Source organism: Tyto alba, unplaced genomic scaffold, assembly GCF_018691265.1.
Source record: "Tyto alba isolate M040663 unplaced genomic scaffold, T.alba_DEE_v4.0 Super-Scaffold_5, whole genome shotgun sequence".
Lineage (NCBI taxonomy): Eukaryota > Metazoa > Chordata > Aves > Strigiformes > Tytonidae > Tyto > Tyto alba.
The window spans coordinates 24,111,233-24,133,818 of record NW_024881326.1 but is presented as its reverse complement, the minus strand read 5'-3'; the positions used below and the strand labels follow the sequence as shown (position 1 = coordinate 24,133,818).

General features: G+C 39.5%; 1 protein-coding gene across 4 annotated transcripts in view; it reads left to right on the top strand.

Moving 5' to 3' along the window:
• The window catches only part of TEX11 (testis expressed 11), a 34,808-nt gene extending 14,894 nt beyond the window's left edge, over positions 1-19,914 (top strand). Inside the window, exons 13-29 of one of the 4 annotated variants that reach the window (XM_032991827.2) lie at positions 344-495; positions 1,303-1,388; positions 2,552-2,689; positions 3,437-3,539; positions 4,660-4,784; positions 5,556-5,641; positions 6,418-6,471; positions 7,199-7,239; positions 8,472-8,558; positions 10,206-10,276; positions 10,835-10,951; positions 11,852-11,924; positions 14,239-14,388; positions 15,404-15,512; positions 16,505-16,625; positions 18,310-18,474; positions 19,503-19,914. In XM_032991827.2, coding sequence (XP_032847718.2) covers positions 344-495; positions 1,303-1,388; positions 2,552-2,689; positions 3,437-3,539; positions 4,660-4,784; positions 5,556-5,641; positions 6,418-6,471; positions 7,199-7,239; positions 8,472-8,558; positions 10,206-10,276; positions 10,835-10,951; positions 11,852-11,924; positions 14,239-14,388; positions 15,404-15,512; positions 16,505-16,625; positions 18,310-18,474; positions 19,503-19,577 — 1,753 coding nt within the window. In that variant the 3' untranslated portion in view covers positions 19,578-19,914. Of the gene's footprint in view, positions 1-343; positions 496-1,302; positions 1,389-2,551; positions 2,690-3,436; positions 3,540-4,659; positions 4,785-5,555; positions 5,642-6,417; positions 6,472-7,198; positions 7,240-8,471; positions 8,559-10,205; positions 10,277-10,834; positions 10,952-11,851; positions 11,925-14,238; positions 14,389-15,403; positions 15,513-16,504; positions 16,626-18,309; positions 18,475-19,502 lie in introns of those variants that run through there. The other 3 variants (XM_032991828.2, XR_004406929.2, XM_042807480.1) reach the window with 3 other exon arrangements.
• Positions 19,915-22,586: the final 2,672 nt, after the last annotated feature.

The window sequence follows — 22,586 nt, the reverse complement described above, 5'->3', positions numbered from 1 at the left end:
TGAACAAGTTTACTGCAAAATAGAGGCATGAAATTTCACACTTTTGAATTGCTCCATCATGACTACCTATGTATATGCTTATATCCTGCAGTAAATTCTTACTTGTTCATTGTGAGGAGTAAAGTCTCTTGTAAATACTGTGGAACAAGCATGTGCTAATAGGAAGTTACTACTGAATAGATGATCTGCAATAAATTAATACCTTGACTCACTCTGTCAGTGTGATTGTGTGCCAGTAGTATTAATGAGAAACATGCTGTATAGTGTGAATATGTTATTCTTTATAATGGAAAATTAACAGCTCTTCTTGCGCAGCCTCTTAAAAATGCATCTGTGTGAATAGGGAATCAGTTGGTTTTGATTTTCTGAAATCTGTTCCTGAACGATTTGAATCTTCACTTGACCTTGGAAAATTTACCCTGCTCCACATCAACTTCCTGCTGCAGAATAAGAGGGAGCTGCTTGCTAAGCAAAAGGTTGAAGAAGTTATTATAGGTCTGTATCCATGTTTTGCTGCTGTTTACTGAAAACTGGATTTAATTGGCTAAAGTCTTGAATTCTGATTTTCACTTTTTTGCTTATTCTCATCTTTCTTTCTATTTGTGCCTGTTTTCCCTTATGTTTCTTTTGCATGGTAACTCTCAACTTCCATAATGAATGACAGTCATGATAAAGCTCGGGGTTAAGTTCACTTGCTTAGACAGTCCCTCCTTCTTAGTGTAGACTCTGTGTGGCTGATACATGTGAGATTAGAAACATTTATCAGAAGTTCTGTGTAATGTTAATACTTTGTCCATCCAGCCCAATGTGGTTTTGTTTGTCAGTATTAAAACAGGTTGCATATCGTTGTTTGAGGAGCTGAATAACAGTTTCTTTTTCCTGTCTGTTGCACCTGTAGTGCTGTAGTATTTTCTGACTGTCAGATCTGCTGGAAGTCAGACCATATTTTATGTAGCATCAAGCTGGGTGCAAGAGCCATGTTTACCTTGTTCAAGAATGAAAATATTTGTTCTCTTACCCATTGTTCTTTTGGGGGGTTGTTCATTAGTTTTTTGTTTGTTTTGTTTTCAGAAGCAGGATATGAAACACTGGGTCCTGGATGAAACTATTGCTATGTCAGTGGTTTTTTTTTTTGTTTGTTTGTTTGTTTGTTTGTTTTGTTTGTTTGGTTGGTTTTTTTTGTTTGTTTGTTTTGTTTTTTTTTTGTAGGCTATGGGACAGTCTTGCTCAGAGAGTTCTTAGGTGCTTCTCAGTGTGCTGCTTAAAGTTCTTGTAAAGTGATGATTTGCAGTATCTTTTCAGGTCACTATACTGGGAAACAGCTGTTGCCTGAATCATTGAACCAGCTGCACATCATCTTGTGGGACACAGCTGCCAAACATTATGAGGTTTGGGACCAAACAGTAGTAGTGTTATTTGTATCAGTGAAAATGAAGATCTGCTTTTTCTGACCTCTTTGATATGTCTATTTTTGGTTAGAGTGCAAGCTGTTACTAAGATCGCTGTTCCAGTTGGCACTAGTTTTATTTTCATCTAACTGTGTGCTGTTTTCCATTACAACATCAAGTTTCAGGTAGCCTCATCTTAAGATTTGTACGTGGAAACAGTTATGGCCAGAATTGATCAGCCAAGGAACCTGTGCAGCCCATCATTCTGGTTCTGTCTTGGGAAGGGTACAAAAAACTGAAAATATTCTTTACATTTTGCTGTTTATTTTACAGTTCCTACCATCTGATGGTCAGTTGTTGCTTTAAGGAATGTGAAGTGTTATCATTTGCACACTGATTTTCTTTTTGGCCAGTGTAAAGTAGTTTTGGATGCTTACACTGTATCTCAGTCCAAATATATATCCTCATAGTAGGAGCGTATGAGTGTATAAGTATATTCAAAATCAGACACCTTCTTTCTGTATTTGGAGATGAGCTCACATTCTACATTTCTATTTCTGTCATACGCGCATTTCTTGAATATATAAAGAACGTGCCATTTTATTACCTCTCATCTGTGTAGTCAAGAAGGAATTTTGCTAATGACAGAGCTTCTTTCCATCTCATTTTAAAATAAATTCTCTGTCCAAATTGGAACTATAGTTGGGAGTACCATCTTCAGCATAGTATCATCAAAGTTCAGAGTCTAAATGGGATAAACACTTTGTCTTTTTCTCTTAGTTTTGGTTGCTGTGTATCACAGAGATATTTTTTTTTGAAATAATATTTCTGGTTTGTATTTAGTCATAAGAATGTCCTTTCTGGGTCAGATGAATGACCCATCTTCTCCAGTGTCCTGTCTTTGATAATGGCTGTAAGAATAAGGGAAGAATAGGAATAGGTAGTGTCAGTTCTGCTAATGAGTATCACCTGTTTTGTGGGACCAGTGATTGCTCTTCTAAGGAAAGGTTACACTAGAATATACTTGATTATCTAAATAATTGATTTCCTATGACCTTTTTTTTTAAGTTCGGGAAAACAGGAAATTTAATCACCCACATAAGGATCTGTGGTTTTGTTTTGTTTGTTAGTTTTTGTTTATTTGTTTGTTTTTAATTTCCTAGGCAAAAAACTATTCTGAAGCTCTTCACTGGTACAATTATTCTATCAGCTTCTACACACCTGGGCAGATAGATCAGAACTTGGCTAAGCTGCAGAGGAACATGGCTTCTTGCTATCTTCATCTGAAACAAGTTGACAAGGTATGTATTATATATAAGTATACATTTTATTTATTTATTTGCATTGGCTTTGGTTTTGTAGCTATGCCACTGGGACTTAATTTACACCTTTTTTACTGTACCTCTTTTGCTTTTAGAGAAGGAACTGTCTTTGCCTGTCTTGCATCATCCAGCAGAGAGATGTTGTTCATGATCTTAGCTGCTACTGGGGCCTCTGGTGTCACCTGTAATTCTAATGGGGGAAACAGTGCACAAATTGTGTGACTGTGCCTCAGTATATCGGGTTTCTACTCAGATGAGAGGTCATTCTCTCTTCCAGTCAGATTGATGTGTCTCACTAAAACTTCCCACAGCAGTGTGTGAGCCCTCACCTCTGGAGAGAAGTGCACCAGCTTTACCTATCTAGGTCTCCTCCTTTGGGGCGGGTGTTAAACTTCACAGTTCAAAGTAACAGAAGGGAGTTTATTTTTTTGGCATTCTCAGGACTTCTCTTTCTGATTCTGTAGTTCCTATTTTGAGAAATTGGCTTTTTCCTTCGTCTGGTCATTGTCAGCTTTGGTACCATCTTCTGCTCTCATTACTTCACTTTTCTTTCCAGGGAAGATGTTGCCAAAGCAAACTTATTGAGTAATTATATAAATATCAACAGTGTAACCATTAACATTTTGTCTATCTTTTTAGTTCTCTTTTGCACATATATTTTGCAAATTATATTACTGATTTCAAGATGTCATTGTACTGATTTCCTTTAATCTCTTCTGTGAATAGGCTAAAGAGGCAGTTAAAGAAGCAGAGAGGTGTGATCCAAACAGCATCTTTACTAAATTCAGTATCTATAAGATTGCAGTGATGGAGAAAGATACTGATAAAGGTAGAACTTCGAGGATAAAGGTTCCACTACAAGGAGCACAAGTCCAAGTATATTAGAAAATACTAAGCAGATTTGGACTGTTCATCTTGAGAAAGACATAACAGAGGGTAGCTAGAAGAAGGCTCTATAAAGTCATTGAAACTGTCAGGTTGTAGATTTAAACTGTCAGAGTGAAATGCTTTTTGCAAACACAGTATGTAAGATGCGGAATCCATTGCCATATCTGATATTGTCTGGAAGGAGCCTCTGGCTAGGAAGTCTCTAATTTTCTCATGAGCAGAAGCTATAGTAGCATCCCAGGGTGATTGTATACTTACTGTTTCTAATATTCATTTATATGCATATACAGTATAAAAAAAGGATACTGAGCTAAATGAACCTTAATGGAACCATTATTGCTGCTTTGCACAAGTATTATTGGTCTGCTTCTCTGCACAAGTAGAGCCTGAAGTTACCAGAAAATACATGAATTACTGAGATGACTTAAAGGGTGACATATCTCTGTAGACTCTTTCTTCTTTATAACGAGTTCTGTCATTTCATATTTTAATGAGAATCTTAGCTTAAGTACTGAAAATTGAGAAATGCAGTCTATACTTACTTAGAGTACAGAGTAACATGCAAAGCTTATTTTTTGACGAGTTCTGTGCCGATTAATTGTTCTCTATACATCATTTTAATGATGGCATAATTTGTTCACATAATATAGAGTGGTAACCACAGCACAGTGTGAACAGAAAAGCAGCAGCACCCTTAGCATAAGCCAAGATGTGGGAGCTTGGAATCATGCCCAGACAATATATTAGAGAAAAAGTCTTCTGTCTTCAGTGGCAAACAGTTATTTAGCAGAACAAAATTAAGCATAGAGAGTCATTTGTATGGCATCCTTGTTTCCTTGAATTAGTAGCTCAGAAAGCCTTTTGGCACCTCTCTAGAAGAAATGCATAATTGTGGACAGGTGCTGGTATGGTCAGGTTTTATTGTCTTTATGTTTTGGGTTTTTTTAATATGAAAACCAGCTTTTAGTAAGTAATTTCTAAAGCCTCATTAAAACAGCAGAACTTTCCACCTTCCCATTGCTTCTATTAAAAAAATTAATTTTTCTCTATGTATATTTCAGCTGTGGAAACAGTTATTGAAATGGGGAAGCTAATGGAAGAGTCATCTCAACGTGAAGACAGTCTCGGAGTGGATGAAAATATAGGCACTAACCTCCTGAGTTTAGCTGCCCAAATTGCTTTAGAGGTAGAGCAGATAATGTTGTCTTTGCTTTTTGTTATTGATATAAGTAGGACAGCTGTAACCTCTGTAACCTGGCCTACTTATACTATTTCTGTGTATTCATCCATTTCTAAGTATTTCATCTTTCTGTGACCAAGGTCTCATGCAAATGTGTTATGTAATGCAAAGCAGAAGTTGACTTTACATATAAAGAAATGGTATTTTTTTAGTATTTCTTCAGGAAAATAAGGGATTCTGAGTTACAAATGTTGGTATCTGGAAATGACATGGTGTATTTCTTTAAAATTTTCCTTAGCAAAATGTTAAGTCTTTTTCTGCCTCTGGTATTTGATCTTGGATGTGCTAGGGGGAACCTGTGTAAAAAACACATATAAGTCAGTGATGAAAGAGTGAAAAATCACTTGTCCGTTCTGTTTGCCTCTTGGTTGGTGACTTGAGTGATGTCTGAATTGGCTGATTACATTAGTGGAATTAGGAGAGGCTTTTGGTTGCCTTTTAGGGCTTTGTTGGTAGCACTGTAAGGCACAAAAGCCTTGCCAACCTGTGCTGACCTTGTTCATGCCATGGGTTCTTTGTGCATGGACTCGTATGATCTCTCCTTACAGTTTTCTTTTGACTCTGAAGCTCTTCTGTGCAGAGTTCTCTGTTCTTTTTCCTGCTAGTAGACTACACAGACTTTTGGAATATGCTGTTGCTTTGTTGGGGTTTTTATGATAGTAACTGAGGTAACTAGTGGTAACAGTTTATACAAAATACGTTTTCATTTCTTTTCAGAATGAACAACAAGTTGTGGCTCTCAAAGCTTTGGAGTATTTGTCTGAACATGGACAAGACTGCCGACAATTATTTGCAGCTTTAAAGTGAGAATTCAATATATTTACAAGAAAAGATAAAATTTTCTGGTTTCTTTTTCAAAAATAATTTATTATATTGAGGAAGGTGGAAAACATAGTAGATGAAAAACTATGTCATGGTTTAAACCCAGAGGGCAACTGAGCACAACGCAGCTGCTCACTCACCCCTTCTCCCTCAGGAATGAGAAGGAGAAAATCAAAGGGCTCTGAAATTGTGATAAGGACAGGGAGGGATGACTCACCCATTATGGTCAAGCAACAGTCTTTTTGGTGCTGCAGATGTACTTCAAGCCTGAACTCTTAGTATCTATAGATGTTCCAAGTCTCTCCCAGGCAAATCTTATTAGTTGCACAATGTGATCACAAGATTCAGAGCTTTGAACAGATGATCGACAGTGACTCTAATGAGATTGCAACAATACATTTGGTAAAAACACCAATTAATTTGTATCCTCTGATGAAGCAGTATCCTCTTATTGAAATATTCCATCATGTTTATTAAAACAGATACTGTGAGATAGATGTATTTGTTCCAATATTTGCTTGAAACCTTTGTTAAAGTACATTTATTTGCATGATTTAACAAAGTGCTATACAAAATAAAGCAATAGGTGGTAAATAGTATAATCTTATTATCAGTTTGACACTTTGAATTCTTCTGTGAGTTCCCTAGACTGATAGCGTAAGGAAGAAAAGTGGGATCCTTTTTGGAAAATTAGGATAAAATACAGTGTTAGAAAAAAATTTCTTGTTTCTTCATTGCTTGTTTTTCTCATATTTAGGTGTTTGGTTTGTCTTAAGTTGTCAAAGTTCATGGCAGAAAATGAAGAGAAAAGGTGAGTCCATTTGCAAAACCATTTTCTTGTCATGGATGTGTTGTACAAATGGTGTAATATTTTCTTGGTGGTCTTATTTTCTTGCAGAGTAATCAACAGATTAATTTTTATACTAGTAAAAAGTCCACCCAGGTGACTTCCCAACTTGACTTAATAACATCACGTAGGAACATCTTTTCTACTTGTATAACCTTGCCCTTAAATATTTACTTCTTGCCTTTCTTTTTCTATTAATGCATAAGACTGTCAAGTATTTTTGATGGGGAATGTGGGCTAAGCAACCTCTTTAACTTTGGCCCTAGGATGTGGTATCTTTTGAAGTTCTGAGTGAGAACTTCAGAGTGGGACCTCCCTTGCTGAGGACTAGCCACTTTGCAAATGGTGTATTGCCTTAGAAATAGAACCGTACTGCTGGATTTTGACTGTCAAGTAAACAGTGTAGTGTCAATGGGGTTTCAAGTTTAACCTGCAGCCCCAACGACTTAGAAAATCTCCCTCTGCACTACTACAATGACCTTTGCTGCAGATCAAGAAAACTTTTTGCAGGCCTTCAGTGCTCCTTCTGCATCTTCAAATGCTAGAATTTTCTAATGCCTGAGATGTTTATCAGAGGAAGAATGATTATATCCATGATTACGGAAGTGTTGTATTCCAACATAAATAACATGTTCTCTTGGAAGAAAGTCAGTCAAGCACTTTCTAACACTTAATTTTTCTTCCATTCTAGAGATGAAGATATCGACTCAATGCTGACTTACTTGACCTTGGGTATGCTTTTGTTTTACTTATATATTCTGTAGTTCTCCCATCTGTGAACATTTTATTATATGATTAGGTCCATACCAACCAAATGTTTAGACTTCTTGTTTCAGTTTAGGTTCTCAACCTTCCACTGAAATCAGTGAAAATTAAGACTGGAGATTCAACAGTGCTGTGAAGCTGGATTTCAGTGCTACAGGTTTTTGCTATGGAAACCTTGCAGGCTAGTGTTGGAAAAACTGTTTGTAGCAAAGCCTGTACTTGGGAACTTCTTTCAGACAAAAGGGGCAATTTCTTCTAGGCAGTTTCCCTTTAATTCTTCATAAGGCCGTGCATGCAAACAGCAGATATTTGGGTACAAGCCACAGCCTGGGTGGCCTCAAGTGACACTCTCCTACTCAGACTGCATTGTCAAGAGCAAAGTTAATATCTTCAGTAGCAGGGCTACCACAAAAGGAAGAAGTTTGGTTTTGTAAACTGAATTAACAGTGTAACTTTCTACTGGCATTAATTAAATGCCAGTTGTGGTCTTTGCTGCTCTAGTTGTTTAAAAGGAAGCATTTTTAAGTTAAGGCTATATTTTGCTCTGGAAGGCTTAGAAAGCTGCAAGGAGTAATAACAAATTGCTGAAAGACAGGAGAGGCTTGTCAAAATGGGTTCCTACTTTTAAGTTGTGCTGTCGTTTGGAAAATAATTGCCCTGTTTGCATTGGAAAAGGTACAGGACTTTTACAGTGGACTTTCCTCCATCAGAATAAATACTTAATTTCACTAAATCTTTTTTACCCCTTTCCTAACTATCTTGGACAAAAAAGTTATTGAGATTGTACACTAGCCATTCTTACTGCAACTAAGAGAAGAGAATAAAGACTAGAATTAAATTAATTAAAGGTTTCTTGAAGAAAGGCCTTAAACCTGTTATTAAATTTAAAAACATTTGACTTTTTGTGAAACAAAGTAATATTCCTCTGCATTAGACATCAGTGTCAGTAAACTTTGAAGAGGCAGTACCTCTTGGCAGCCTTATATATCTTATCTAAAATGCTGTTTGAGGCACCTTTTGATGTTTTTTATAAGCCTCTGTGGTCAAACATATTAGATTTAAGTTGTGAGAATAACTCTTCATCAGGAATTACATGGGAGTTTTGGAAACCTGTTTTGTAGTGTAGTTACTAGACTTGGAAATGTTTTTATTCTGCTCAGAAAGTGTTACTCATGTATTGAACAACACATTCTCTGCAGCTCACAAGAGACTTGCTGAGTCTTTCCCAGAAGAGAAATTTACAGGGGACATGAGGATCTTTGAAGCTCACTGGTTTAGAAAAGTTGGTAGGTTGCACTCTCAAAATCTAAACTGAATCCCCTCCACCCTCCATTTAGCCAGACGTTAAGGAAGAAAGAAGTGTTTAAAGATGTAGTAGATTTATAAAACTTGTCCCATTTGGCATACGCTGCCTTAACTAATCTTAAAGTTTTCCTGCTTCGTTTTCCATCTGCTGAAACTGTCAGATATGGCTCATGTTTTAAGCCAGTTATCAAGACAAATACTCACACAAGGTCTGTTGGACTGATGGGACAGCCAACGTATTAATGGCTTCACCACAGGAATTATTCTGTGTGTCCATAATACAACTCTGAAGAATTGACCATTTTTGTCTTGGTTAGCCCTTCACTACCAACACACTGCTACAGAAGTAAAAGTTAAGATTAAGCAAATAGAAACAATAATGGTTTTCTTCAATGCCTGAAAAAAGTGCTGCTGAGAGCAGTAAGAAAACCTTACTGCTGATGCTGAGTATGTGTATTCTCATGTAGGCAAAAGAAGAATTAGGAGGTTCAGATGAGTGTACTGGTGTGATTGGTGCAGAATGAGTTTACCTCTGCCACCCAGATAGACTGTCTTCATTATTCCCTTAAATTAGCAGTCCTGAAATTTGCCTTGAACTACAGGATATGAAATCTAAACAGCAAACATTATCCTGAAGTGTTTTCTAGGGGGAAATGCAGCTCCCATGGACCTCTCCTAAGCAATACCTGTAGCGTGTCTCTGGATCCTCATTTAGTAGTCTTTGTTACACTGTTTTGGTAAAGGAGTCAGTGCATTTTCTGTCTATAAATAAAAATATAAGCATAGCGTAACGTGTTGAAGCATTTTTTTAATATTCTTGCTTCTTGCCAGAGCATACAGGAAAGAAAATAGTTGAAATCAGTAACAGAAGACTTTTGCCATGATGAGCTTTTGCACACATCCTCATTATGTAACCACGCTCCAATAAAGAGTAGCAAAGAAGGGAGAGAAGCAGCAGTGGTCAAATATAGTAACAGGACTGTGAATGGAATCTGTGGTAACCATGACCTTTCCAAGACAGCATTCCCACTCACAGAAAAAAAACAGTACAGAGGCTACAAAAACATGTTCTAGGGAATAAATGAACACAAAAGTTAGAATCTCCAAAGTCACTGTAGAATCTAAACATTTAATTGGGTCAGATTCTCATAAGTCATTTGATTGTCTTTAGATGGCTCATCCCTTTACTAATCAGAAATGTTTGTTTAATTGCCAGACACTTGACCCTGCTGGGGTAAAACAGTGGAGAATAGTTCAAAAAGTTGTGGCGTTTTTTCCTGTTTTTTTAAATTTGCCTCAGGACTATTGTTCAACAGTTTTATTCAGATACTAGTTTTGTTTACTAACATAAGAAAATGCTGCTTCCAATTCAGGCTCTTGTGGGTGTAGGGTATGTGGTAGAATGGATACTTGGTTATGAAATTAAGACAAAATTTGAAAGTGTGAATAAGCTATTTCAACAAATCACTAACAGTATTTCTTGTTGTTGTTAAATGAGTTGTTGATGAACCATTGATTAAGAAATTGAAATGCAGAATGTGACCTACTGATTACTAAGGAGTAGATGGGCATACCAGCAACAATGAAGATGTTTATTCTAGTCTCCATTTTTTAATTTTCTTTGTTAGCTTGGAATTTAGCTGTACAGTTCAGGGGCTGCCCTAAAAAGATGAGGGATTTTTTTCTACTGTCTTTCAAGGTACGTGCTCTTGCTAATAGTATCTCTAATTGAGGAATATTGTCGTCTGTCTAGTTCTGTTAGAAGTTACATCCATGTGTCATGTATCTCCTTGAAGGCATGCTTGTGTGCTCTGAAGACTGAGCACTTTTGTCAGGAGATTGACTTGTAATACAAAATGTAAGCATTATTATAATAATTTACATTCTGTAGCTGAGAATGTCATAAGAAACTTAGACTTCAATGAGAAATTTCTAAAATAAATGGATTCTGATGTTTGGAAGCTGTATCATTAATACAAACATCTTGAGTACTCAAGTCTGAATCTCCATACAGAACTTCTGCCAATACTGTTAGTTTTGTATGTGTTTGTAGAGAGGAGACTCCCAACACTGCTCTACATTTTATATTTAAGTAATCTTCTTGTGTAATTGTACAAGTAAAATTGCAGTGTGGCTACATACTGTTCATGACCGATTACTGAAAATGTCATAGAGGAGACTCAGCAATCATTTGTTCATGAGAAAATTGCTTCATATGGGCAGAATTCTCATTACTTTTTCCTATTTTTGGTGTCAGTTGTCCCAGTTTTGTCCTTCTGACAAAGCTGTTCTAATTGCTCAGAAGACATGCCTGCTAATAGCAGCTGCAGTTGATCTGGAAATGGGGAGACAACAAGTAACACCCTCTGAACAGGTAGGGCATTGCTCTGTTAACTGATTCTGTGTGTATCAGTGTAGCATTTTTTTACTTTTGATTTTGAAGTCTTTGTTTTTTTTTCACTCAGAACAGGATACTGAGAATGTAATCATGGGAACCTATCATAGTTAATTAGAACCAATGCACCTAGTGTTTTCCAGATAATTGTAAATGTTGGATTTCTGTAAACCAGTTCTGTTGACTTCAGTGGATATCAACAGATTTGTATCAGCAAAGGGTCATGGCACTATGTTCGCTTAGAGGAATTTCAGTCAACCTCATATTGTGTAAGGAATCTGCTGCTAAATATTGGTTGGCCAAGCAGATAATTAGTGCATCTTTAGGATTATGCCATTGCTGAAAGTAGCCACCAGTATGGCTGTGATAAAGCTCAGTTTTTTTTTTTTTTGTTTTTATGCATATATCCATTTTGGGGGGGGTTTTGTACTTACTGTGGTAAGAAAATTAAGGAAAATATACAGTGGCTATGAAGGAAGTACAGAAGTCTGCTGTATAGTGATTGTTGTCAAAACTTACTTTTGTGGAGAGCAATGCACAGCAATTTGTGTTGTGGGGTTTAGTGGTTGGTTAGTCTCCATAGCACTATTTTATGCCTGGGAGCTAAAATAAATGACGTCCTATAGGAGCTCATATGGTTCTTTCTGGAACAATGGAATGTTCAGTGTGAAGAGGCTTTATCTGGGATGTGCAGGTCTTCGAAAAAGAGAGAGGGGGTAAAAAAACCCCAAACCAGTAACTGGTGTGGATAATGTACTAATTAGGCCGATCCTTAATTTATTTTATAGTTAAGTATAAAGATCCTGTTAATTGTGACATGTATATTCCTCTTGCTTTTAAAACTATGACAAAAATAACTTCTTAAATTTTGTAAAATAGATGGAGCTTAGGACTCAGGCCCTTCAACATGTCCAGGCATGCAAAGAGATATGGAAAGTTCTGAAATTAACAGGTAAGCTAGAAAGTGTATCTGTTCAGCACATGTAACTCTTAGACTTAGTCACTCTATTCATGAGAAGTACACGGCCTATAGAATTGCTGTCTCAGCTGAAGAGTGTTGAAGCGGATGTATGGCAATATGATAAACGAATTGGCAAAGCCAACTACGGTGTTTTGTATGTCACTGCAGGCTTTTTATAGTATAGGTGCTGTGCAGTGTGGAACAGTCTTTCAGAGTGAAGTTGGGTTGACTGTTCTGTCTTAAATGTTAAGAAACTCCAAGCTTTTTGCTCTAGAGTGGAGTCACTCTTGGCACTGTTTTAATAGTTTTACTAGCCTCTTCCCATATAAAGCATTTCAGGATACAGAAAGTCCTGCTACAATACTTTGAAGTGCCAAACCCCATACTCTGTTCCCTGACTATTCCATGTTAATTTAGATCAGATATTACTGGATACTGGCATGCTTTCATCTGACAGCTGAGATGCTGAGTGACTGTTTAGTGGTTTGAGCGCAGAGGGCAACTGAGCATCACGCAGCTGCTCATTCCCCCCTTCCCCCTCACAAATGAGGAGGAGAAAATCAAAATGCTCCGGAATCGGCAGAAGGACAGGGATTGGTGACTCACCCGTTCCGGTCAAGGACAAAAGACAGACTCCTTAGGGCAAGAAAAGGAACATCAATTTATTTCAAACACTAACAAAACAACACTTAACAGAGTAGGACAGTGAGAAGCATAACCACATCTTAAAAACACCTTCCCTCCATCCCGCTCCTTGGTCCCGATTTCCCCATCTCCTCCCCACCAGGGGGGCAGAGGGCAGGGAATGGGAGGTGCAGTCAGTCCCGCTGCTCCTTTCGCCTCGGAGGGGGATGGCTCCGGGTTCTTCCCCTGTTCCAGCGCGAGGTTCCTCTCACGGGAGACAGCCTTCCACGAACTTTCTCTGATGTGTGAGTCCTTCTTGCTGGCCGCAGCTCTTCCTAAGATTCTCCAGCGTGGGTCACCCCCACATGTTGCAGTCCTCTGAGTGCCGAACTGCAACAGTCCTGGCCTCCTTCGGGTGCAGCCACCTGCTTGAGTGTGTGCTCCTGCGGAGGCCGTGGGTCGGCCTGCGCTCCACTGGTGATCTCCGTGGGTGGCAGGGGGGTGGCCCTGCTGTCTTGCCACAGGACGCGGGGGCTGTGCTCCAGTGCACCTCCTCCTCTGCCTCCCTCCCACTGACCTCGGTGTTCGCATAGGTGTCCTTGTAACTCCTCCCAAGTCCCAACCCCCTTTCAGGTTCCCCTTCTTCAGTCGGTTATTGCAGAGGCGCAGCCACCGTCGCTAATAGGTCCAACTTGGAGCCAGGGGAGCTTTTGAGAAGCTTCTCACAGGGGCCACTGCCGTAGCTCCCTCCCCAGCTACCAGAAACCCCACCACACAAACCCAGCACAGACTGGTAGCCAAGATGATGCATGTTTCACTTTTTTTGGTAGTATATTGGTAGAAGAATTCCATTAGGCATTGCTTGTCTGGCCTGTGGTCTGGCTTCTTTTCAGTTACAGTTTTGGGACACTGTGGAGATCCCATTGTAAGGTCTGCTGGTATTTAACTTCTGTCAAGGAATTCACTTGCTGTTTTTTTTCCCCTTAAAATTTCATAATGAAATTCATTATATGTCCTAGGTTTGGGATTCTCTTTGCCCTTTTGCACTGAAGGCATGATAGGAAGACTGTTTCCCATTTAATTTTCTGTCTTTAAAATCCCAAGGGGTTGGTTATCTTGGCACAGAGACATATTGAAGTTTCTCCTGCAGAGGTTTGTGGAATGGTAGCCTGATGTTTCCTTCAGTTCTTCAATAGGCCTTAGCCAGTGGACAAATCTGCCCTGGAGAAAGCTGAGAACGTCTTCTAGATATAAAACCAAAGGTCTTTGTGATTGTTCAGTAAAGGGTTGTTTGGCGTTTTTATCAGTTTTGCCCCTTCCTAGCAGTTCTGCTGTTCTCCCACCGTATGTGTTTAAGAATTTTCTGAGGGCTTTTCTACCAGAAAGGGGACAAGTCCTATACAAAGATTTAGCTAATTAGGAGGGTTGCATTACTTTAGCCAATTACAGACAATCCAGACATTTTGCGAGGAGGGGGGAGGCATGGTGGTTGATAGGGTTGGGCTTTGGGCATCTGAGGTTTCTGTCCAAGACTGCTTCAGAGTTCCCCTTGCTCTGCTGTTGAATCTGAGTACCTTAGTGGTTTTTCTGCCTGTTGGAAGCAAAATCTATACCTTATGGTTCACCATGTGGTGTTAAGAAAATGAATCATTACATACAGGCAATTCTGTTTCTTCTGTAGGAGATTTTGCTAAAGACCCAACAGACACATTGTTGCTGCTTTATGAATTTGAAGCAAGATCCAAACTGAATGATCCAACGCTTCACAGCCTTATGGAGTCAGTGTGGGATCAACCACAAATGGAGGTCAAGACTCTAGAAATCATTGCATGTAAGTACTGCATTTATGCTTTCATAGTTCTTCAAGTCATGAAACATAGCTTCTGTTGCTCTTCCCTGTTCATTTGGGGTAACCAGGATTATCACGTACTGTGCAGCATGCAGAAAATGGGTCTAATTGTATCTATTGTGTCCTGAAGCAGAGATGCTTAGCATCTCAGCAACATTAGGAGATCTGTATTTTGAAATACTGTATTACCTGGATGATGAACCAGAAATTTGCGATATCCTTCCATTTCTAGACCCTGAAACATTTCTATAGGTTGTGAGTCTGGAAAAAATTATTCAGATGAACTTTTTTGAGCTCCAGACTAGCAAAGGCCAGAGAATGACCCTAGCTGATTCATGCCTCAATCCAGAGGTTTTAGGATGTGGACTTTGGACAGATATGCAGTTTCAACTTAGTGTAGTTAATTTGTAAATACCACTTTTCCATACTGTACCATGCTTTCATCACAAAGTTCTAGTCATGCCTCCTGGAGAATGTAGAGTAGGATCCAGGGAAGATGAGTAAAATTTAGAGCTACTGTGGCAGATCTTTGGAGGGGATTCTGTAGGATTGCATAAACACCTACTTATCTCTGTTGTTTTGAGGGAGTACACACCTGGGCTTGGAAACACCATACTGACATCCCACTCCTGCCTAATTTTTCCATCTAGATTTTCATGTTCAGTGATACAAACAGAAGAGTACTCCTTATTGTAGACACCACCACCAACCCCCAGTATTTTTGGATTACTGCACTGGAAGTAAACAGCAGTGAGAATACTTGTAAAATATGAAATCTACTGTGGTTCTGCCTTGTAGTCCTCACTGGTGATGTGCACAGTAAGAAAATAGTAGAGAAGCACTAGCCTGTGACTGGTCCAGGCATTAAGCAAAGCTCTTTTCAGTTGTTTTATCACAAGGGATCTGTCAGTATCTGCTGTAGTTTATTTTAGTGACCAATGAGATTAAAGTCTGGTTCCAGTAATTTCTTTCTTCTCTATTTTCTTTTGCTTTTAAGCATTAGCAATGGAATCTCCAGCTCGGTATCCTGTACTGTGTAAGAAAGCTCTCAAGAGTGCACTAAGTCTTTACAGAAAGGAGACTGTCATTGATGCTGTGAAATTTAGGTTAGTGTTATGATATAGCTTTGCCACGAGCCTGTGACTAGAAATGCTGACAGGGAACTTAAAAAAAGTGGATTTCAGTTTATATGCAAGGTTCTCCTTCTTGCTGGCCAACCAGTGGACCTCTCAAGTATGAATGTCTAATAGATGGGTTAACTGCATTTAGTTTACTTGGCATATTTTCTGAAACAGTCATATTTCCAATAAATTAATCTATTCAGGAAGGAAAATGAAAATTGGATCCGGAAGAGGTCTCTGGCCGTTTCTTGTGAGGAAGGTGTTAATTTAAAATATTACCCTGCAGTAGTGACCTAGGTATTTCAAAGACAATGAAGTGAAAAGAAATTATGTTCTGAGAAGAAAGCCATGAGTTAGTGATATAATGCCAAGCACATACATGATTTATTTTGCTGGGTAACTGTCTCTCGTAACAGCTGTACTGTACGGAATCTGAAAAACAACCTGGTGTGTCTCCTCCTCTCTCACTTGTATCCCATAAAGGACTTTTTCCCTCCTTTCTGAGTTCTTTGCAGTAACCACTGGGAAAAGGCAACTGTTAATACTGCCTTTCTCACTTCACATTGAGAAAGACCAACCTGTTTTCAGAAACCAGGTGTTTGTTACTTGTTTTCTGAGGATGCTGACTGCTTAGTTCTTGTTGGTGAAGTTAGAAAAGGTACTTTTTTCCTTGCTGTCGTGTGTAGCACCCTAGAAAATATTATGCCTTTCCTTCTGTGTTACTTTAGAGCCCATCAATGAAAATAATTAAGTATTTGCTGCTCTTGGCTCTCTTTTTGCATAGTTTGTATGAATGAGAGTTTATATGAGCAAAACATGTGTTTTTGCTGTAAGATTGTGAGTGTAGTAAGCATCACAGCAAACATGTCTGTCTGACAATCATAGAGACATAAGTTAGTGTGCTGCTAATACTAAAAAGTAGCTGTTTGTGCACATGGTATTTAACGTTTCTTCTTTTGCTCTGTTTCAATTCTCAGCAAATGCATACATAGTTTGATTGATCTTTCTTTGCCAACTGGATTAACGGATTTGGATGCCTGGGTGCTGCAGGAGGTGTGGGATTACTTTGAAGATGCTTTGAGCGTAGTCAGCAGCACAGTAAGTTGATCAGGAAGACAGAGGATTGAGAGGTGATCCTGAGCACATTTGAAAAAACTCAGCAGACTGAGGATGATTAGTAGATTGAACATTGTATTGTGTTATATGTGGAGCAGCTAAGACTTTTTCAGTAGAAGATACACTGAAATTACCTCAAAAGAAATGCCTCTTGGATATTTGTGACTGAATTATGAATTTCCCTGGCTTTTGTAAGGGCTTTTTTAGAGACATTTAAGGCCAAATTTTCAACGGCTATTTTAGAAACATCTTGAGCTAGAATATCCATCTTTCCTTGTCTCGATTTCTACATTCTTATGCTGAATACATTTTTTTAAATGCAGATTGATTTTCCAGATCAGTTTAGAGCCAGCTAAAATTTGGATACCAGTCTTGCTTTTTTCTCAGCTCTGTTTTGTTAAATGTATTTGGGAACTTACTACATTAATATTTTTTCCAAATGACCTAGAACTAGATTTCTATGCTGTCAGTACTTTTGGCACCAGATGCCTTGTTTCTGTGAGGAGAGGTATATGGAGAGTAAAATATTTCTTTCAGTAACTGCTGCTCCTTTTGGGCTTGAAGCATAATGTCCCGTGAAGGTAGTTGTACCGAGGAAGTCAGTTATTTCTCCTTAGAATTTCATAGGTAAAAATCAGTTAAGGAGTATTGCTTTTCAGGACTTCTTCAGTCAGGTTTGAATGTCTCTTCTTTTACAAAAACAGCATAAAGATACACTATTCCCGACTTCTCCCCAAAACAACATGTTCACATTTGTGCCTGCATTTCACCCAAGTTTTCATCTATATCTTTAATAATGTTCTTGTTGAGGGATAAGAATGAAATGTTAATGTGGACTCATAACAGCAAAATTTCACAGTACTAGGCGGCCTTCTTTTGCAGTCTTGCTCATGGCAGCAGTTACTAATTGGCACCATGCTAGGAGACATTGTGGCATCACATCAGTGCATTATCAGTTAGAAGGCTGGTACACCACTCATGATTTATACCTCCTTCTCAGAAATGGATGCTGCAGTTTAGAAATTTACTCTGGGCTCTCTTATTTAGGATGAGAAGTATCTATCAAAGAGGTAAAGGAAGTCCTTCTAGCCTCCCCTTAATGATTCGTGTGGCAAATAAATAACTGCTTGTCCTTCCCTTCCCCAGTTGAATCAGTTCCCTACCAGGTTCAAAGTATTGTTGGGTACACTGGCTTCTGTTCTGCAGTTACAAGGGCAGCTTTCACTCTGGCAAGCCATTGCCACAGTGTGTAGAGAAATTCTGAAAATGTAAGAATTGCTGCTTCTAATCTGTAGTGCACGACTATGTCCTGCTATTCAGTGCTGTTTGGATAAACTGGAAAGTACTGCAGCAGCAAGTGCAGCCTGTCTGAAGGCAGGCTGTTAGAAAGCATACTTCCATTCTGGCAGCATTCCCAGTACCACAGAACTGTATTTTCTGACCTACCAGTAGGTGACTGCAACATGACTTACCTAAGTTGCAAATGAGCTGTTTGACAGCAGTGCAGATAAACTGTGAAGTACAGGATGGGCTCTTAAGGAATTGCCCTTTGCAACCCCCACATTTTCCCCCACTGAAACTAAACTCTAATGTACTCTTGACTTGTCAGGTGTAAAGCGGAGAGTCGATTTTCTGATGAGCTGCTCCTTCTTGTCTTCTACTTCAGGATGCTTACCCAGAGATGGAGATCCTTTGGTTGATGATAAAAGCCTGGAATACAGGAATATTTCAGTATACTGTTGGTAAATACAAGGAAGCTGAGCAGTGGTGTGGATTAGGAATGCATTTCCTCAAGCATTTAGGATCTCTGAAGAAAAGCTATGAAGGACATGTAAGTGTAAGCACATGGATTTGGGAATGTGGGATTAGGTGTCTGGTCTGAATCTGAGATATGGATATGGGTGAAGAAAGCACTACAGGTGATCTTTAAAGAGTTTCAGGAGAAGCATGGTACCTGAATATTTTGGGGGAGCTTGATGCTAAAAGATTGTTTCAAAGTGAGGCCAGAAAAGTTTTGATAGACAATAGAAAGAGTAATGTAGTGTCCTTTTACTGGAAGGATTGTGTAAATGACTGACTGGAAATAAAATCCTATTTGTGGCCATGGGAGAACTCTTATACCTTGCTTTCTTTCATAAAAGTCAAGGTGCTGTACCAGTTGACTTAAATCAGCTGTTATATGAATACATTCAAGTCTGGTTTCTAGCATAATCTAGTGTCTTATAAATACGGTTTAAGCTGATGTGAATAAAATCATTAAAGCTTATCTTTTCAGATGTAGTTTAGCCACTTTGCGTGAGGGGGAAATTTCAGGGCTAGTACCTCTGTAGAAAGCAAAGATACTTTTTCTTCCTCTGTCACAAGTAAGCTTCCCTACAGTTTTTGGCTGGTGCTCCTACCTTGATTGCAACATAATGCAGCCTGGCTGGTGTATGCAGTCATCATGCATTCTCTCATGCACAAGCTGGGCAATCAAGAGCTGGTTGCAACTTTTATGCCATTTTAAGTACATCAGTTAAGGCACTGAGAATTGAGATCGCTCCCTTCCAACCTTAACTGTTCTCTGATCCTGTGAATAGGTTTATTCACTGATGTAAGACTCAACTATAAACCGTGCTTGTCAGTATAAATAAACCCACCTTTGTTAGGTTGCGCTGATTTAACTATTTTTTTCTTAAATCACTGTATTTGAATCTGTGCCAAAGTCTTCACACCAACCTGAAATTTTAGGTTTGGAAGCTGGTGGAAGTCTCCCACCTATTCCCTTGCTTCTGTTCCCTGTCATTTTGTTGTATTATCTAGTTGAATGATACAACTTTATCCATCCTTGTTGACAACGGTGGTGCTTATATTCTTCAGATGATTCGTCTTTATAGTGAGATTCTGGACAAATTGGACAGAGCAAAAGGGTTTCTTCCAAATGAAGAAAAATAATGACAGCTACAGCTGCAAAAAAGGATGACAACAATCTCTCTTGGAAACGTTCTGCTGAATGAAAGAGGCTGTTAACTCTGCAAAGGCATGGGGTCATGGGAGCAGTTGAAAAGAAACCAGGATCTCCTGGTTGGCAATTCAGTTACTTTTTAAGAAGTGTTTATTGAATAAATATAATTGATTTTCTCTAGGGAATAATTTTCATTCTCTGGAACTATATAACAGTTAGAAATAAATACTTTTTCGTGTGTCTGCTGTTGTGTAACAGGTTGGTTTAAATACATGATTTTAGTAGTAAGTGGCAATGAGAACAATAAAAGTATTCCAAGACCAGGCATCTCCTCAAGGTGTCATAGCTGCCTTGCTACATAAATATGGGTCATTGTTTAGTTTTCAGTCTGTTCCAGTATGGACAAGAATTCAGAGCCGTTTGCCAGTTTCACAATTTAGTTAGAACAAAAAAGAGCAGGTACTATTTAGCTCACAGGTACTGCTGTTTGTAGACTACTGTGATGGATTCACTCCTGTTTGAACTAATGGAACTTTGGTCCAGGCAGGTGCTCAGCAAGTAGGCCAAATCAAAGTTAACACTATTGTGTGAGGTTATCAGTGACAGCTCTGCCCCAAACCCCAAAAAAAAAGGTTTGGCTGGAGACTGGGCTGATAAGCGGCCAAACTGCATTAACAGAGCAGAAAATCTGACTGCAAATCAACCACTTTATAAGTATCTGCAGACATCTGGGTCCACTGAGCTCTCCCTCAATAGCAGCTGGCTGGTGGTGGTGGTCTCCTCTTCAGTAGGGACACCTCTCAAGGTTACCCCCTCGAGGCTGAGAGATCCCTGACCTGACACCAGACAGCGGGGGCTTGCTAAATGACATTTTTGCATACAGTTAACATTTCAGATATGTATAGTAGTCTTCGTATCCCATACTAGCTTTAAGTGTAGTAAAAAGTAGAGTATTGACCACCATTCCATCTGTACTTACTATTTTACATACCGAAATTTACTGATTAGAACTCAATAAACTATTAGATCTGTCTAAATGATCTGACTCTTCTCTCGTGACAACTACTAACTGTAACACCAGTCACAGTCCAGCATGAAATCCCCCCAAATCCACATAAAAAGTAGGCTGGGAAATGGATGGATCTTACTGCAGCTGAAGAGAGACCTCCCACTTGAAATTCATTGTAGAAAGGAGAGTGGAGAGGTGGAGTGGAGTTAAGAAAAATCACCAGGTCTATACAACTGTTGCTGTTTCAGGGGCAGGTTGAGAAGTCAGAAAAAACATGGCCTGAATGTTGTCTTCTGGTAGCACAGACGTGCTCCGTGCCACCTCTTGGTGTCCTAACCCAGGGGGGGACAAATTGTGATTGCATTCTGCCTGCATGTGAGCACGAAGCCGTGCATCTTCCAACGGTCCAAGCCCTTCTCTGGGAGGTAGTGAAGGTGACTGGAGCGGGAGGGAGCAGCAGTGTGCTCCAGTAAAGCCCTTTGAGTACTTGGGGACCGGTACTGTGGGTTGTAGCAGATCCTAGATAGTAAGAGGTGTTTGGTGTGTTTTTTTTTTTTTTTCGAAAAAGGCTGATGGGGTACTTGAGCAAAAAGCATGGATTCAGGCTATCAGTTGCCAGCTTAGAAGATAAGTATCACGGCTGGTCGATGTATACTGATAGTAAGCAGGTAGAAGGTGGGTCAAAGCAAAAATGCTATATTGTGTCTTTTGCGTGATAGACCACACATACATTTGCATGGTGTAAAACTGGGCATACGTTCCATAAGAAGATACTTTTGCTGTTTCTTTAAGAGGATATTCAAGCACCCTGAGGAACGCTGTAACAGTCATTTCAGGTCCTCTGGTTTGCTTACTAGAGAGCTAAAAGTGCTTTGCTGCTTATTCTTCGCAGACATTACACAGAAGGCTGGGCTAATGTACAGCAGTATCTTTCAGCTCTAAGATCATCTGATTTGAGATTGGGACTTATATTTGTTTTTAAAATGTAAAAATATATTTTACTTAGAACCGGATTATTAAAGCCTATTCAGACAGAGGGCAGGGTCACTAATGGCAGGGTGATGGCTATAGAAAACAAATTGCATTAGTCAGTCTGTTCTGGAAGCCTGACGTGCTCTGGAAGAAGAGGTTAGTAGTGAGCTTAGTGCAGTGGTCGGGGCCAAGAAATAATTTAAAAATCAGCTGCCTTCCAGTCTCTATCAATGCTCCATGTCTGTCTTGTCATAGTCCAAGTAAGCCAAATACTAGTGATTCCTGCTTTTTGTGTGCCCTGGGCCTCACTTTGCGTCCTTACAGCTGAAGCTAGAAACCAGCTTAGCATAGCTGCCCCATCCTCATGTCTGGTGTGCAGCTGGATACAGGGTCATTTCCTGAAGGCAGGTGCGTGCAGACAGATGAGTCAGTGTGGAATTTGCAGCAACATCAAGTAGGAACATACCGCCCCAGGTGCGTTGCAGTACTGCACAGGTCACTATCAGCTTCTGGGTAATCGTGTGAGGCTGGGACCCCCTAAAGGAGCGAGTTACATAGAAGGTGGCAACCAGGGAGGTGCTGGGACGTTTATAGGATCTGGTGCCTGTGCTAGCAGGGTGGTGGATGCTGTAACTGAGGGTGGTGCTGCCCGAGCTCTGCCCCGGCTGGAGCGCTTGTTCTGAAGGGTCTTGTTCTCTTCAGGCTTAGCTAGCTGGCGCTGTGCAGTGGTAGAACAGGAAGGCACCTCTGTGGAAATAGCTGAGCGGGATGCAAAGCTGAAGGCAAAAATAAATTTAAGTTCAACGGGAGGGTACGTAAGTGTTCTTATTCCTGACATCTACTGCAGGGCCTTTGGTCTTCAGGCTGAGGTAGTGTTAAGTGGTGGAAGCCACTTCCACTGACCTTCTGTGACGTTCTGTTCGTGCTCCCCAGACAAATCACCCAGGCTGCCTGATGCAGATGGTTCCTGTGAGACACACGCAGGAGGATGAGTCTGTTTAGAGTAAATTCTCCACCT